We start from the raw sequence: 17,846 nt of genomic DNA, 5'->3' as shown, positions 1-17,846 counted from the left end.
TTGGACTTGGTTTGGACTGGGTTTGGGCAGGGTTTGGACTGGGTTGGACTGGTTTGGAATGGGTTAAGACTGGTTTTGACTGGTTTGGACTGAGTTTGGACTGAGTTTGGACTGGGTTTGGACTGGGTTTGGACTGATTTGGACTGAGTTTGGACTGAGTTTGGACTAAGTGTGGGCTGGTTTAGACTAGTTTGGACTGGGTTGGACTGGTTTGGAATGGGTTTAGACTGGTTTTGACTGAGTTTGGACTGAGTTTGGACTGGGTTTGGACTGGTTTAGACTAGTTTGGACAGGGTTTGGACTGGTTTTGACTAGTTTGAACTGGGTTTGGACTGGTTTGGACTAGTTCTGACTGGGTTTGGACTGGTTTGGACTAGTTTGGACTAGTTTGGACTGGGTTTGGATTGGGTTTGGACTGGTATGGACTGGTTGGGACTATGTCTGGCTGGGTTTGGACTGGTATAGACAAGTTTGGACTAGTTTAGACTGAGTTTGGACTAGTTTGGACTGGGTTTGGACAAGGTTTGGACTGGGTTGGACTGGGTTTGGAATGGGTTTAGACTGGTTTGGACTGGTTTTGACTGGTTTCGACTAGTTCTGACTGGGTTTGGACTGGGTATAAACTAGTCTGGACTAGTTTGGGCTGGTTTAGACTGGTTTGGACTGGGTTTGGAAAGGGTTTGGACTGGGTTTGGAAAGGGTTTGGACTGGTTTGGAATGGTTTGGACTAGTTCTGACTGGGTTTGGACAAGTTTGGACTGGTATGGACTACTTTGGACTAGTTTAGACTGGTTTGGGCTGGTTTGGACTAGTTTGGAATAGTTTGGACTGGTTTGGATTGGTTTTGACTGGTTTGGACTAGTTAGGACTGGGTTTGGACTGGGTTTGGACTAGTTCTGACTGGGTTTGGACTGGTTTGGACTAGTTTGGACTAGTTTAGACTGGTTTAGACTGGTTTAGACTCGTTTGGGCTAGTTTGGACTGGTTTAGACTAGCTTGGAATGGTTTGGACTGATTTGGACTGGGTTTGGACTGTTTTAGACTAGTTTGGACTGGGTTTGGACTGGTTTGGAATAGTTTGGACTAGTTCTGACTGGGGTTGGACTGGTTTGGACTAGTTTAGACTAGTTTAGACTGGTTTGGACTAGTTTGGACTGGGTTTGGACAGGGTTTGGACAGGGTTGGACTGGTTTGGAATGGGTTTAGACTGGTTTTGACTGGTTTGGACTGGTTTCGACTAGTTCTGACTGGGTTTGGACTGGTATAGACTAGTCTGGACTAGTTTGGACTGGTTTGGACTGGTTTGGATTGGGTTTGGACTGGGTTGGACTGGTTTGGGATGGTTTGGACTAGTTCTGACTGGGTTTGGACTAATTTGGACTGGTTTGGACTACTTTGGACTGGTTTGGACTGAGTTTAGACTGGTTTGGGCTGGTTTGGACTAGTTTGGACTAGCTTGGAATAGTTTGGACTGCGTTTGGACTGGTTTGGACTGGGTTACGGAATGGGTTTAGACTGGTTTGGACTGGGTTTGGACTGGGTTTGGACTGGTTTTGACTGGTTTGGACTAGTTAGGATTGGGTTTGGACTGTTTTAGACTAGTTTGGACTGGGTTTGGACCGGTTTGGAATAGTTTGGACTATTTCTGACTGGGGTTGGACTGGGTTTGGACTGGTATGGACTGGTTGGGACTAGTTCTGACTGGCTTTGGACTGGTATAGTCTAGTTTGGACTAGTTTGGACTGGGTTTGGACAGGGTTTGGACAGGGTTGGACTGGTTTGGAATGGGTTTAGACTGGCTTTGACTGGTTTCGACGGGGTTTGGACTGGGTTTGGGCAGGGTTTGGACTGGGTTGGACTGGTTTGGAATGGGTTTAGACTGGTTTTGACTGGTTTGGACTGGTTTCGACTAGTTCTGACTGGGTTTGGACTGGTATAGACTAGTCTGGACTAGTTTGGACCGGTTTTGACTACTTTGGATTGGGTTTGGACTGGGATTGGACTGGGTTTGGACTGGGTTGGACTGGTTTGGGATGGTTTGGACTAGTTCTGACTGGGTTTGGACTAGTTTGGACTGGTTTGGACTACTTTGGACTGGTTTGGACTAGTTTAGACTGGTTTGGGCTGGTTTGGACTAGTTTGAACTAGCTTGGAATAGTTTGGACTGCGTTTGGACTGGGTTACGGAATGGGTTTAGACTGGTTTGGACTGGTTTGGACTATTTTGGACTGGGTTTGGACTGGGTTTGGACTGGTTTTGACTGGTTTGGACTGGTTTTGACTGGTTTGGACTGGTTTGGACTGCGTTTGGACTGGTTTGGACTGGGTTACGGAATGGGTTTAGACTGGGTTTGGACTGGTTTGGACTAGTTAGGACTGGGTTTGGACTGTTTTAGACTAGTTTGGACTGGGTTTGGACCGGTTTGGAATAGTTTGGACTATTTCTGACTGGGGTTGGACTGGGTTTGGACTGGTATGGACTGGTTGGGACTAGTTCTGACTGGCTTTGGACTGGTATAGTTTAGTTTGGACTGGTTTGGACTGGTTTACACTGGTTTGGACTAGTTTGGACTGGGTTTGGACTGGGTTTGGGCAGGGTTTGGACTGGGTTGGACTGGTTTGGAATGGGTTTAGACTGGTTTGGATTGAGTTTGGACTGGGTTTGGACTAGGTCTGACTGGGTTTGGACTGGTTTGGACTAGTTTGGACTAGTTTAGACTGGTTTAGACTCGTTTGGGCTAGTTTGGACTGGTTTAGACTAGCTTGGAATGGTTTGGACTGATTTAGACTGGGTTTGGACTGTTTTAGACTAGTTTGGACTGGGTTTGGGCTGGTTTGGACTAGTTTGAACTAGCTTGGAATAGTTTGGACTGCGTTTGGACTGGGTTACGGAATGGGTTTAGACTGGTTTGGACTGGTTTGGACTATTTTGGACTGGGTTTGGACTGGGTTTGGACTGGTTTTGACTGGTTTGGACTGGTTTGGACTAGTTAGGATTGGGTTTGGACTGGGTCTGGACTGGTTTTGACTGGTTTGGACTGGTTTGGACTAGTTAGGACTGGGTTTGGACTGTTTTAGACTAGTTTGGACTAGTTTGGACTGGTTTATACTGGTTTGGACTAGTTTGGACTTGGTTTGGACTGGGTTTGGGCAGGGTTTGGACTGGGTTGGACTGGTTTGGAATGGGTTAAGACTGGTTTTGACTGGTTTGGACTGAGTTTGGACTGAGTTTGGACTGGGTTTGGACTGGGTTTGGACTGATTTGGACTGAGTTTGGACTAAGTGTGGGCTGGTTTAGACTAGTTTGGACTGGGTTGGACTGGTTTGGAATGGGTTTAGACTGGTTTTGACTGAGTTTGGACTGAGTTTGGACTGGGTTTGGACTGGTTTAGACTAGTTTGGACAGGGTTTGGACTGGTTTTGACTAGTTTGAACTGGGTTTGGACTGGTTTGGACTAGTTCTGACTGGGTTTGGACTGGTTTGGACTAGTTTGGACTAGTTTGGACTGGGTTTGGATTGGGTTTGGACTGGTATGGACTGGTTGGGACTATGTCTGGCTGGGTTTGGAGTGGTATAGACAAGTTTGGACTAGTTTAGACTGAGTTTGGACTAGTTTGGACTGGGTTTGGACTGGGTTTGGACAAGGTTTGGACTGGGTTGGACTGGGTTTGGAATGGGTTTAGACTGGTTTGGACTGGTTTTGACTGGTTTCGACTAGTTCTGACTGGGTTTGGACTGGGTATAAACTAGTCTGGACTAGTTTGGGCTGGTTTAGACTGGTTTGGACTAGTTTGGATTGGATTTGGACTGGGTTTGGAAAGGGTTTGGACTAGTTCTGACTGGGTTTGGACAAGTTTGGACTGGTATGGACTACTTTGGACTAGTTTAGACTGGTTTGGGCTGGTTTGGACTAGTTTGGAATAGTTTGGACTGGTTTGGATTGGTTTTGACTGGTTTGGACTAGTTAGGACTGGGTTTGGACTGGGTTTGGACTAGTTCTGACTGGGTTTGGACTGGTTTGGACTAGTTTGGACTAGTTTAGACTGGTTTAGACTGGTTTAGACTCGTTTGGGCTAGTTTGGACTGGTTTAGACTAGCTTGGAATGGTTTGGACTGATTTGGACTGGGTTTGGACTGTTTTAGACTAGTTTGGACTGGGTTTGGACTGGTTTGGAATAGTTTGGACTAGTTCTGACTGGGGTTGGACTGGTTTGGACTAGTTTAGACTAGTTTAGACTGGTTTGGACTAGTTTGGACTGGGTTTGGACAGGGTTTGGACAGGGTTGGACTGGTTTGGAATGGGTTTAGACTGGTTTTGACTGGTTTGGACTGGTTTCGACTAGTTCTGACTGGGTTTGGACTGGTATAGACTAGTCTGGACTAGTTTGGACTGGTTTGGACTGGTTTGGATTGGGTTTGGACTGGGTTGGACTGGTTTGGGATGGTTTGGACTAGTTCTGACTGGGTTTGGACTAATTTGGACTGGTTTGGACTACTTTGGACTGGTTTGGACTGAGTTTAGACTGGTTTGGGCTGGTTTGGACTAGTTTGGACTAGCTTGGAATAGTTTGGACTGCGTTTGGACTGGTTTGGACTGGGTTACGGAATGGGTTTAGACTGGTTTGGACTGGTTTGGACTGGGTTTGGACTGGGTTTGGACTGGTTTTGACTGGTTTGGACTAGTTAGGATTGGGTTTGGACTGTTTTAGACTAGTTTGGACTGGGTTTGGACCGGTTTGGAATAGTTTGGACTATTTCTGACTGGGGTTGGACTGGGTTTGGACTGGTATGGACTGGTTGGGACTAGTTCTGACTGGCTTTGGACTGGTATAGTCTAGTTTGGACTAGTTTGGACTGGGTTTGGACAGGGTTTGGACAGGGTTGGACTGGTTTGGAATGGGTTTAGACTGGCTTTGACTGGTTTCGACGGGGTTTGGACTGGGTTTGGGCAGGGTTTGGACTGGGTTGGACTGGTTTGGAATGGGTTTAGACTGGTTTTGACTGGTTTGGACTGGTTTCGACTAGTTCTGACTGGGTTTGGACTGGTATAGACTAGTCTGGACTAGTTTGGACCGGTTTTGACTACTTTGGATTGGGTTTGGACTGGGATTGGACTGGGTTTGGACTGGGTTGGACTGGTTTGGGATGGTTTGGACTAGTTCTGACTGGGTTTGGACTAGTTTGGACTGGTTTGGACTACTTTGGACTGGTTTGGACTAGTTTAGACTGGTTTGGGCTGGTTTGGACTAGTTTGAACTAGCTTGGAATAGTTTGGACTGCGTTTGGACTGGGTTACGGAATGGGTTTAGACTGGTTTGGACTGGTTTGGACTATTTTGGACTGGGTTTGGACTGGGTTTGGACTGGTTTTGACTGGTTTGGACTGGTTTTGACTGGTTTGGACTGGTTTGGACTGCGTTTGGACTGGTTTGGACTGGGTTACGGAATGGGTTTAGACTGGGTTTGGACTGGTTTGGACTAGTTAGGACTGGGTTTGGACTGTTTTAGACTAGTTTGGACTGGGTTTGGACCGGTTTGGAATAGTTTGGACTATTTCTGACTGGGGTTGGACTGGGTTTGGACTGGTATGGACTGGTTGGGACTAGTTCTGACTGGCTTTGGACTGGTATAGTTTAGTTTGGACTGGTTTGGACTGGTTTACACTGGTTTGGACTAGTTTGGACTGGGTTTGGACTGGGTTTGGGCAGGGTTTGGACTGGGTTGGACTGGTTTGGAATGGGTTTAGACTGGTTTGGATTGAGTTTGGACTGGGTTTGGACTAGGTCTGACTGGGTTTGGACTGGTTTGGACTAGTTTGGACTAGTTTAGACTGGTTTAGACTCGTTTGGGCTAGTTTGGACTGGTTTAGACTAGCTTGGAATGGTTTGGACTGATTTAGACTGGGTTTGGACTGTTTTAGACTAGTTTGGACTGGGTTTGGGCTGGTTTGGACTAGTTTGAACTAGCTTGGAATAGTTTGGACTGCGTTTGGACTGGGTTACGGAATGGGTTTAGACTGGTTTGGACTGGTTTGGACTATTTTGGACTGGGTTTGGACTGGGTTTGGACTGGTTTTGACTGGTTTGGACTGGTTTGGACTAGTTAGGATTGGGTTTGGACTGGGTCTGGACTGGTTTTGACTGGTTTGGACTGGTTTGGACTAGTTAGGACTGGGTTTGGACTGTTTTAGACTAGTTTGGACTAGTTTGGACTGGTTTATACTGGTTTGGACTAGTTTGGACTTGGTTTGGACTGGGTTTGGGCAGGGTTTGGACTGGGTTGGACTGGTTTGGAATGGGTTAAGACTGGTTTTGACTGGTTTGGACTGAGTTTGGACTGAGTTTGGACTGGGTTTGGACTGGGTTTGGACTGATTTGGACTGAGTTTGGACTAAGTGTGGGCTGGTTTAGACTAGTTTGGACTGGGTTGGACTGGTTTGGAATGGGTTTAGACTGGTTTTGACTGAGTTTGGACTGAGTTTGGACTGGGTTTGGACTGGTTTAGACTAGTTTGGACAGGGTTTGGACTGGTTTTGACTAGTTTGAACTGGGTTTGGACTGGTTTGGACTAGTTCTGACTGGGTTTGGACTGGTTTGGACTAGTTTGGACTAGTTTGGACTGGGTTTGGATTGGGTTTGGACTGGTATGGACTGGTTGGGACTATGTCTGGCTGGGTTTGGAGTGGTATAGACAAGTTTGGACTAGTTTAGACTGAGTTTGGACTAGTTTGGACTGGGTTTGGACTGGGTTTGGACAAGGTTTGGACTGGGTTGGACTGGGTTTGGAATGGGTTTAGACTGGTTTGGACTGGTTTTGACTGGTTTCGACTAGTTCTGACTGGGTTTGGACTGGGTATAAACTAGTCTGGACTAGTTTGGGCTGGTTTAGACTGGTTTGGACTAGTTTGGATTGGGTTTGGACTGGGTTTGGAAAGGGTTTGGACTGGTTTGGAATGGTTTGGACTAGTTCTGACTGGGTTTGGACAAGTTTGGACTGGTATGGACTACTTTGGACTAGTTTAGACTGGTTTGGGCTGGTTTGGACTAGTTTGGAATAGTTTGGACTGGTTTGGATTGGTTTTGACTGGTTTGGACTAGTTAGGACTGGGTTTGGACTGGGTTTGGACTAGTTCTGACTGGGTTTGGACTGGTTTGGACTAGTTTGGACTAGTTTAGACTGGTTTAGACTGGTTTAGACTCGTTTGGGCTAGTTTGGACTGGTTTAGACTAGCTTGGAATGGTTTGGACTGATTTAGACTGGGTTTGGACTGTTTTAGACTAGTTTGGACTGGGTTTGGACTGGTTTGGAATAGTTTGGACTAGTTCTGACTGGGGTTGGACTGGTTTGGACTAGTTTAGACTAGTTTAGACTGGTTTGGACTAGTTTGGACTGGGTTTGCACAGGGTTTGGACAGGGTTGGACTGGTTTGGAATGGGTTTCGACTAGTTCTGACTGGGGTTGGACTGGTATAGACTAGTCTGGACTAGTTTGGACCGGTTTTGACTGGTTTGGACTGGGTTTGGACTGGGTTTGGACTGGGTTGGACTGGTTTGGGATGGTTTGGACTAGTTCTGACTGGGTTTGGACTAGTTTGGACTGGTTTGGACTACTTTGGACTGGTTTGGACTGGTTTGGACTGGTTTGGGCTGGTTTGGACTAGTTTGGACTAGCTTGGAATAGTTTGGACTACGTTTGGACTGGGTTACGGAATGGGTTTAGACTGGTTTGGACTGGTTTGGACTATTTTGGACTGGGTTTGGACTGGGTTTGGACTGGTTTTGACTGGTTTGGACTGGTTTGGACTAGTTAGGATTGGGTTTGGACTGGGTCTGGACTGGTTTCGACTGGTTTGGACTAGTTAGGACTGGGTTTGGACTGTTTTAGACTAGTTTGGACTGGTTTGGACTGGTTTGGGCTGGTTTGGACTAGTTTGGACTAGCTTGGAATAGTTTGGACTACGTTTGGACTGGGTTACGGAATGGGTTTAGACTGGTTTGGACTGGTTTGGACTATTTTGGACTGGGTTTGGACTGGTTTTGACTGGTTTGGACTGGTTTGGACTAGTTAGGATTGGGTTTGGACTGGGTCTGGACTGGTTTCGACTGGTTTGGACTAGTTAGGACTGGGTTTGGACTGTTTTAGACTAGTTTGGACTGGGTTTGGACCGGTTTGGAATAGTTTGGACTATTTCTGACTGGGGTTGGACTGGGTTTGGACTGGTTTGGACTGGTTTGGATTGGGTTTGGACTGGGTTGGACTGGTTTGGGATGGTTTGGACTAGTTCTGACTGGGTTTGGACTAATTTGGACTGGTTTGGACTACTTTGGACTGGTTTGGACTGAGTTTAGACTGGTTTGGGCTGGTTTGGACTAGTTTGGACTAGCTTGGAATAGTTTGGACTGCGTTTGGACTGGTTTGGACTGGGTTACGGAATGGGTTTAGACTGGTTTGGACTGGGTTTGGACTGGGTTTGGACTGGTTTTGACTGGTTTGGACTAGTTAGGATTGGGTTTGGACTGTTTTAGACTAGTTTGGACTGGGTTTGGACTGGTATGGACTGGTTGGGACTAGTTCTGACTGGGTTTGGACTGGTATAGTCTAGTTTGGACTAGTTTGGACTGGTTTACACTGGTTTGGACTAGTTTGGACGGGGTTTGGACTGGGTTTGGGCAGGGTTTGGACTGGGTTGGACTGGTTTGGAATGGGTTTAGACTGGTTTTGACTGGTTTGGATTGAGTTTGGACTGAGTTTGGACTGGCTTTGGACTGGGTTTGGACTGGGTTTGGACTAGTTCTGACTGGGTTTGGACTGGTTTGGACTAGTTTGCACTAGTTTAGACTGGTTTAGACTGGTTTAGACTCGTTTGGGCTAGTTTGGACTGGGTTTGGACAGGGTTTGGACAGGGTTGGACTGGTTTGGACTGGGTTTAGACTGGTTTTGACTGGTTTGGACTGGTTTCGACTAGTTCTGACTGGGTTTGGACTGGTATAGACTAGTCTGGACTAGCTTGGACCGGTTTTGACTACTTTGGATTGGGTTTGGACTGGGATTGGACTGGGTTTGGACTGGGTTGGACTGGTTTGGGATGGTTTGGACTAGTTCTGACTGGGTTTGGACTAGTTTGGACTGGTTTGGACTACTTTGGACTGGTTTGGACTAGTTTAGACTGGTTTGGGCTGGTTTGGACTAGTTTGAACTAGCTTGGAATAGTTTGGACTGCGTTTGGACTGGGTTACGGAATGGGTTTAGACTGGTTTGGACTGGTTTGGACTATTTTGGACTGGGTTTGGACTGGGTTTGGACTGGTTTTGACTGGTTTGGACTGGTTTTGACTGGTTTGGACTGGTTTGGACTGCGTTTGGACTGGTTTGGACTGGGTTACGGAATGGGTTTAGACTGGGTTTGGACTGGTTTGGACTAGTTAGGACTGGGTTTGGACTGTTTTAGACTAGTTTGGACTGGGTTTGGACCGGTTTGGAATAGTTTGGACTATTTCTGACTGGGGTTGGACTGGGTTTGGACTGGTATGGACTGGTTGGGACTAGTTCTGACTGGCTTTGGACTGGTATAGTTTAGTTTGGACTGGTTTGGACTGGTTTACACTGGTTTGGACTAGTTTGGACTGGGTTTGGACTGGGTTTGGGCAGGGTTTGGACTGGGTTGGACTGGTTTGGAATGGGTTTAGACTGGTTTTGACTGGTTTGGATTGAGTTTGGACTGGGTTTGGACTAGGTCTGACTGGGTTTGGACTGGGTTTGGACTGGTTTGGACTGGTTTGGATTGGGTTTGGACTGGGTTGGACTGGTTTGGGATGGTTTGGACTAGTTCTGACTGGGTTTGGACTAATTTGGACTGGTTTGGACTACTTTGGACTGGTTTGGACTGAGTTTAGACTGGTTTGGGCTGGTTTGGACTAGTTTGGACTAGCTTGGAATAGTTTGGACTGCGTTTGGACTGGTTTGGACTGGGTTACGGAATGGGTTTAGACTGGTTTGGACTGGTTTGGACTGGGTTTGGACTGGGTTTGGACTGGTTTTGACTGGTTTGGACTAGTTAGGATTGGGTTTGGACTGTTTTAGACTAGTTTGGACTGGGTTTGGACCGGTTTGGAATAGTTTGGACTATTTCTGACTGGGGTTGGACTGGGTTTGGACTGGTATGGACTGGTTGGGACTAGTTCTGACTGGGTTTGGACTGGTATAGTCTAGTTTGGACTAGTTTGGACTGGTTTACACTGGTTTGGACTAGTTTGGACGGGGTTTGGACTGGGTTTGGGCAGGGTTTGGACTGGGTTGGACTGGTTTGGAATGGGTTTAGACTGGTTTTGACTGGTTTGGATTGAGTTTGGACTGAGTTTGGACTGGCTTTGGACTGGGTTTGGACTGGGTTTGGACTAGTTCTGACTGGGTTTGGACTGGTTTGGACTAGTTTGCACTAGTTTAGACTGGTTTAGACTGGTTTAGACTCGTTTGGGCTAGTTTGGACTGGGTTTGGACAGGGTTTGGACAGGGTTGGACTGGTTTGGACTGGGTTTAGACTGGTTTTGACTGGTTTGGACTGGTTTCGACTAGTTCTGACTGGGTTTGGACTGGTATAGACTAGTCTGGACTAGTTTGGACCGGTTTTGACTACTTTGGATTGGGTTTGGACTGGGATTGGACTGGGTTTGGACTGGGTTGGACTGGTTTGGGATGGTTTGGACTAGTTCTGACTGGGTTTGGACTAGTTTGGACTGGTTTGGACTACTTTGGACTGGTTTGGACTAGTTTAGACTGGTTTGGGCTGGTTTGGACTAGTTTGAACTAGCTTGGAATAGTTTGGACTGCGTTTGGACTGGGTTACGGAATGGGTTTAGACTGGTTTGGACTGGTTTGGACTATTTTGGACTGGGTTTGGACTGGGTTTGGACTGGTTTTGACTGGTTTGGACTGGTTTTGACTGGTTTGGACTGCGTTTGGACTGGTTTGGACTGGTTTGGACTGGGTTACGGAATGGGTTTAGACTGGGTTTGGACTGGTTTGGACTAGTTAGGACTGGGTTTGGACTGTTTTAGACTAGTTTGGACTGGGTTTGGACCGGTTTGGAATAGTTTGGACTATTTCTGACTGGGGTTGGACTGGGTTTGGACTGGTATGGACTGGTTGGGACTAGTTCTGACTGGCTTTGGACTGGTATAGTTTAGTTTGGACTGGTTTGGACTGGTTTACACTGGTTTGGACTAGTTTGGACTGGGTTTGGACTGGGTTTGGGCAGGGTTTGGACTGGGTTGGACTGGTTTGGAATGGGTTTAGACTGGTTTTGACTGGTTTGGATTGAGTTTGGACTGGGTTTGGACTAGGTCTGACTGGGTTTGGACTGGTTTGGACTAGTTTGGACTAGTTTAGACTGGTTTAGACTCGTTTGGGCTAGTTTGGACTGGTTTAGACTAGCTTGGAATGGTTTGGACTGATTTAGACTGGGTTTGGACTGTTTTAGACTAGTTTGGACTGGGTTTGGACTGGTTTGGAATAGTTTGGACTAGTTCTGACTGGGGTTGGACTGGTTTGGACTAGTTTAGACTAGTTTAGACTGGTTTGGACTAGTTTGGACTGGGTTTGCACAGGGTTTGGACAGGGTTGGACTGGTTTGGAATGGGTTTCGACTAGTTCTGACTGGGTTTGGACTGGTATAGACTAGTCTGGACTAGTTTGGACCGGTTTTGACTGGTTTGGACTGGGTTTGGACTGGGTTTGGACTGGGTTGGACTGGTTTGGGATGGTTTGGACTAGTTCTGACTGGGTTTGGACTAGTTTGGACTGGTTTGGACTACTTTGGACTGGTTTGGACTGGTTTGGACTGGTTTGGGCTGGTTTGGACTAGTTTGGACTAGCTTGGAATAGTTTGGACTACGTTTGGACTGGGTTACGGAATGGGTTTAGACTGGTTTGGACTGGTTTGGACTATTTTGGACTGGGTTTGGACTGGGTTTGGACTGGTTTTGACTGGTTTGGACTGGTTTGGACTAGTTAGGATTGGGTTTGGACTGGGTCTGGACTGGTTTCGACTGGTTTGGACTAGTTAGGACTGGGTTTGGACTGTTTTAGACTAGTTTGGACTGGGTTTGGACCGGTTTGGAATAGTTTGGACTATTTCTGACTGGGGTTGGACTGGGTTTGGACTGGTATGGACTGGTTGGGACTAGTTTGGACTGGCTTTGGACTGGTATAGTTTAATTTGGACTAGTTTGGACTGGTTTACACTGGTTTGGACTAGTTTGGACTGGGTTTGGATTGAGATTGGGCTGAGTTTGGACTGGGTTTGGACTGGTTTAGACTGGTTTGGACTGGTTTCGACTAGTTCTGACTGGGTTTGGACTGGTATAGACTAGTCTGGACTAGTTTGGACTGGTTTTGACTGGTTTGGACTGGGTTTGGACTGGGTTGGACTGGTGTGGGATGGTTTGGACTAGTTCTGACTGGGTTTGGACTAGTTTGGACTGGTTTGGACTACTTTGGACTGGTTCGGACTAGTTTAGACTGGTTTGGGCTGGTTTGGACTGGTTTGGACTAGCTTGGAATAGTTTGGACTGCGTTTGGACTGGTTTGGACTGGGTTACGGAATGGGTTTAGACTAGTTTGGACTGGGTTTGGACTGGTTTTGACTAGTTTGGACTGGTTTTGACTGGTTTGGACTAGTTAGGATTGGGTTTGGACTGGGTCTGGACTGGTTTTGACTGGTTTGGACTGGTTTGGACTAGTTAGGACTGGGTTTGGACTGTTTTAGACTAGTTTGGACTGGGATTGGACCGGTTTGGAATAGTTTGGACTATTTCTGACTGGGGTTGGACTGGATCTGGAGTGGTATGGACTGGTTGGGACTAGTTCTGACTGGCTTTGGACTGGTATAGTCTAGTTTGGACTAGTTTGGACTGGTTTACACTGGTTTGGACTAGTTTGGACTGGGTTTGGACTGGGTTTGGGCAGGATTTGGACTGGGTTGGACTGGTTTGGAATGGGTTTAGACTGGTTTGGATTGAGTTTGGACTGAGTTTGGACTGGGTTTGGACTGATTTGGACTGAGTTTGGACTGGGTTTGGACTGGGTTTGGACTAAGTGTGGATTGGTTTAGACTAGTTTGGACTGGGTTGGACTGGTTTGGAATGGGTTTAGACTGGTTTTGACTGAGTTCTGACTGAGTTTGGACTGGGTTTGGACTGGGTTTGGACTGGTTTAGACTAGTTTTGACAGGGTTTGGACTGGTTTTGACTGGGTTTGGACTGGGTTTGGACTGGTTTACACTGGTTTGGACTAGTTTGGACTGGTTTGGACTAGTTTGGACTAGTTTAGACTGGTTTAGACTGGTTTAGACTCGTTTGGGCTAGTTTGGACTGGTTTAGACTAGCTTGGAATGGTTTGGACTGATTTGGACTGGGTTTGGACTGTTTTAGACTAGTTTGGACTGGGTTTTGACTAGTTTGGAATAGTTTGGACTAGTTCTGACTGGGGTTGGACTGGTTTGGACTAGTTTAGACTAGTTTAGACTGGTTTGGACTAGTTTGGACAGGGTTTGGACAGGGTTGGACTGGTTTGGAATGGGTTTAGACTGGTTTTGACTGGTTTGGACTGGGTTTCGACTAGTTCTGACTGGGTTTGGACTGGTTTGGACTAGTTTAGACTAGTTTAGACTGGTTTGGACTAGTTTGGACTGGGTTTGGACTGGGTTTGGACAGGGTTGGACTGGTTTGGAATGGGTTTAGACTGGTTTTGACTGGTTTCGACTGGTTTCGACTAGTTCTGACTGGGTTTGGACTGGTATAGACTAGTCTGGACTAGTTTGGACTGGTTTTGACTAGTTTGGATTGGGTTTGGGCTGGGTTTGGACTGGGTTGGACTGGTTTGGGATGGTTTGGACTAGTTCTGACTGGGTTTGGACTAGTTTGGACTGGTTTGGACTACTTTGGACTGGTTTGGACTAGTTTAGACTGGTTTGGGCTGGTTTGGACTAGCTTGGAATAGTTTGGACTGCGTTTGGACTGGTTTGGACTGGGTTACGGAATGGGTTTAGACTGGTTTGGACTAGTTTGGACTGGGTTTGGACTGGGTTTGGACTGATTTGGACTGAGTTTGGACTGGGTTTGGACTGATTTTGGACTAAGTGTGGGCTGGTTTAGACTAGTTTGGACTGGGTTGGACTGGTTTTGAATGGGTTTAGACTGGTCTTGACTGAGTTTGGACTGAGTTTGGACTGAGTTTGGACTGGGTTTGGACTGGGTTTGGACTGGTTTGGACTGGTTTGGACTAGTTTAGACTGGTTTAGACTGGTTTGGACTAGTTTGGACTGGGTTTGGACAGGGTTTGGACAGGGTTTGGACAGGGTTGGACTGGTTTGGAATGGGTTTAGACTGGTTTAGACTGGTTTGGACTGGTTTCGACTAGTTCTGACTGGGTTTGGACTGGTATAGACTAGTCTGGACTAGTTTGGACTGGTTTTGACTGGTTTGGACTAGTTTGGATTGGGTTTGGACTGGGTTTGGACTGGGTTTGGACTGGATTGGACTGGTTTGGGATGGTTTGGACTAGTTCTGACTGGGTTTGGACTAGTTTGGACTGGTTTGGACTACTTTGGACTGGTTTGGTCTAGTTTAGACTGGTTTGGGCTGGTTTGGACTAGCTTGGAATAGTTTGGACTGCGTTTGGACTGGTTTGGACTGGGTTACGGAATGGGTTTAGACTGGTTTGGACTAGTTTGGACTGGGTTTGGACTGGGTTTGGACTGATTTGGACTGAGTTTGGACTGGGTTTGGACTGATTTTGGACTAAGTGTGGGCTGGTTTAGACTAGTTTGGACTGGGTTGGACTGGTTTTGAATGGGTTTAGACTGGTCTTGACTGAGTTTGGACTGAGTTTGGACTGGGTTTGGACTGGTTTAGACTAGTTTGGACTGGGTTTGGACTAGTTTGGAATAGTTTGGACTAGTTCTGACTGGGGTTGGACTGGTTTGGACTAGTTTAGACTAGTTTAGACTGGTTTGGACTAGTTTGGACAGGGTTTGGACTGGGTTGGACTGGTTTGGAATGGGTTTAGACTGGTTTTGACTGGTTTGGACTGGGTTTCGACTAGTTCTGACTGGGTTTGGACTGGTTTGGACTAGTTTAGACTAGTTTAGACTGGTTTGGACTAGTTTGGACTGGGTTTGGACTGGGTTTGGACAGGGTTGGACTGGTTTGGAATGGGTTTAGACTGGTTTTGACTGGTTTGGACTGGTTTCGACTAGTTCTGACTGGGTTTGGACTGGTATAGACTAGTCTGGACTAGTTTGGACTGGTTTTGACTAGTTTGGATTGGGTTTGGGCTGGGTTTGGACTGGGTTGGACTGGTTTGGGATGGTTTGGACTAGTTCTGACTGGGTTTGGACTAGTTTGGACTGGTTTGGACTACTTTGGACTGGTTTGGACTAGTTTAGACTGGTTTGGGCTGGTTTGGACTAGCTTGGAATAGTTTGGACTGCGTTTGGACTGGTTTGGACTGGGTTACGGAATGGGTTTAGACTGGTTTGGACTAGTTTGGACTGGGTTTGGACTGGGTTTGGACTGATTTGGACTGAGTTTGGACTGGGTTTGGACTGATTTTGGACTAAGTGTGGGCTGGTTTAGACTAGTTTGGACTGGGTTGGACTGGTTTTGAATGGGTTTAGACTGGTCTTGACTGAGTTTGGACTGAGTTTGGACTGAGTTTGGACTGGGTTTGGACTGGGTTGGACTGGTTTGGGATGGTTTGGACTAGTTCTGACTGGGTTTGGACTAGTTTGGACTGGTTTGGACTACTTTGGACTGGTTTGGACTAGTTTAGACTGGTTTGGGCTGGTTTGGACTAGCTTGGAATAGTTTGGACTGCGTTTGGACTGGTTTGGACTGGGTTACGGAATGGGTTTAGACTGGTTTGGACTAGTTTGGACTGGGTTTGGACTGGGTTTGGACTGATTTGGACTGAGTTTGGACTGGGTTTGGACTGATTTTGGACTAAGTGTGGGCTGGTTTAGACTAGTTTGGACTGGGTTGGACTGGTTTTGAATGGGTTTAGACTGGTCTTGACTGAGTTTGGACTGAGTTTGGACTGAGTTTGGACTGGGTTTGGACTGGGTTTGGACTGGTTTGGACTGGTTTGGACTAGTTTAGACTGGTTTAGACTGGTTTGGACTAGTTTGGACTGGGTTTGGACAGGGTTTGGACAGGGTTTGGACAGGGTTGGACTGGTTTGGAATGGGTTTAGACTGGTTTAGACTGGTTTGGACTGGTTTCGACTAGTTCTGACTGGGTTTGGACTGGTATAGACTAGTCTGGACTAGTTTGGACTGGTTTTGACTGGTTTGGACTAGTTTGGATTGGGTTTGGACTGGGTTTGGACTGGGTTTGGACTGGATTGGACTGGTTTGGGATGGTTTGGACTAGTTCTGACTGGGTTTGGACTAGTTTGGACTGGTTTGGACTACTTTGGACTGGTTTGGTCTAGTTTAGACTGGTTTGGGCTGGTTTGGACTAGCTTGGAATAGTTTGGACTGAGTTTGGACTGAGTTTGGACTGGTTTGGACTAGTTTGGACTAGTTTAGACTGGTTTAGACTGGTTTGGACTAGTTTGGACTGGGTTTGGACAGGGTTTGGACAGGGTTGGACTGGTTTGGAATGGGTTTAGACTGGTTTCGACTGAGTTTGGACTAAGTTTGGACTGAGTTTGGACTGGGTTTGGACTAGTTCTGACTGGGTTTGGACTGGTATAGACTAGTCTGAACTAGATTGGACTGGTTTAGACTGGGTTTGGACTGATTTGGACTGAGTTTGGACTGGGTTTGGACTGAGTTTGGACTGAGTGTGGACTGGGTTTGGACTGGGCTTGGACTGAGTTTGGACTAGTTCTGACTGGGTTTGGACTGGTATAGACTAGTCTGAACTAGATTGGACTGGTTTAGACTGGTTTGGACTAGTTTGGACTGGGTTTGGACAGGGTTTGGACAGGGCTGGACTGGTTTGGAATGGGTTTAGACTGGTTTCGACTGAGTTTGGACTAAGTTTGGACTGAGTTTGGACTGGGTTTGGACTAGTTCTGACTGGGTTTGGACTGGTATAGACTAGTCTGAACTAGATTGGACTGGTTTAGACTGGGTTTGGACTGATTTGGACTGAGTTTGGACTGGGTTTGGACTGAGTTTGGACTGAGTGTGGACTGGGTTTGGACTGGGCTTGGACTGAGTTTGGACTGAGTTTGGACTGGTTTAGACTAGTTTGGACTGGGTTTGGACTGGTTTGAACCCTGCCGGTCGGCCTCACCCTCAGCCGCTGTATCTCTTGGTCTTTCTCCTGCTTCATGGCGTCGAGCTGCTCGCTGTACTGACGCGACAGCTCCTCTGTCTTCATGTGCAGGACGGAGCTGCTGGTCTGTCCTGCCAGCTGGAAGACAAACGGAGACAATCAGTCAAAACCAGCACAGGAAACGTCCCCACAAGCCCTGTCTCCATGACGTGGCGCTCCACCTTCTGTCGCAGCATCTCGTTCTCCTTCTCCATCGCCCTCATTCTCCCCTCTAGCTCCTTGAGCTTGAAGTCGCGGCTGGAGTCTTCGTTGCGGCTCCTCATCAGCTGGTTCTCCAAGGTGCGCTGGGCGGCACCGGCTTCCTTCAGAGACAGCTGCACACATCCAGACGCTGTTACTGCTGCTGTCCACGTGGCATCTCACAGAAAACAGCGGCGTTGCCTCAACTCATCACAATTCTAAAAATAATCTCATTTTTCGCAGGTTAGGGAAAAAGGCAGGAATCTGTCCGAGTCGAGCTTCCATCCGACATGTCTGACCAGAATAAATCGTGGCGTTCCGACTCT

General features: G+C 47.1%; 1 protein-coding gene across 1 annotated transcript in view; it reads right to left on the bottom strand.

The window, feature by feature from the left end:
* The window catches only part of pof1b (POF1B actin binding protein), a 147,297-nt gene that overhangs the window by 26,945 nt on the left and 102,506 nt on the right, over window positions 1–17,846 (bottom strand). The window contains exons 7-8 of the mRNA XM_079247960.1: window positions 17,502–17,654; window positions 17,299–17,418 (exon numbers count right to left, since the gene is read on the bottom strand). Of these exons, the coding sequence (XP_079104086.1) occupies window positions 17,299–17,418; window positions 17,502–17,654 (273 nt within the window). The remainder of the gene's footprint in view (window positions 1–17,298; window positions 17,419–17,501; window positions 17,655–17,846) is intronic.

The sequence above is a fragment of the Telmatherina bonti genome, assembly GCF_933228915.1.
Source record: "Telmatherina bonti genome assembly, chromosome: 10".
Lineage (NCBI taxonomy): Eukaryota > Metazoa > Chordata > Actinopteri > Atheriniformes > Telmatherinidae > Telmatherina > Telmatherina bonti.
The sequence above is the reverse complement of the archived record's forward strand: the minus strand, read 5'-3'. Positions and strand labels throughout refer to the sequence as shown.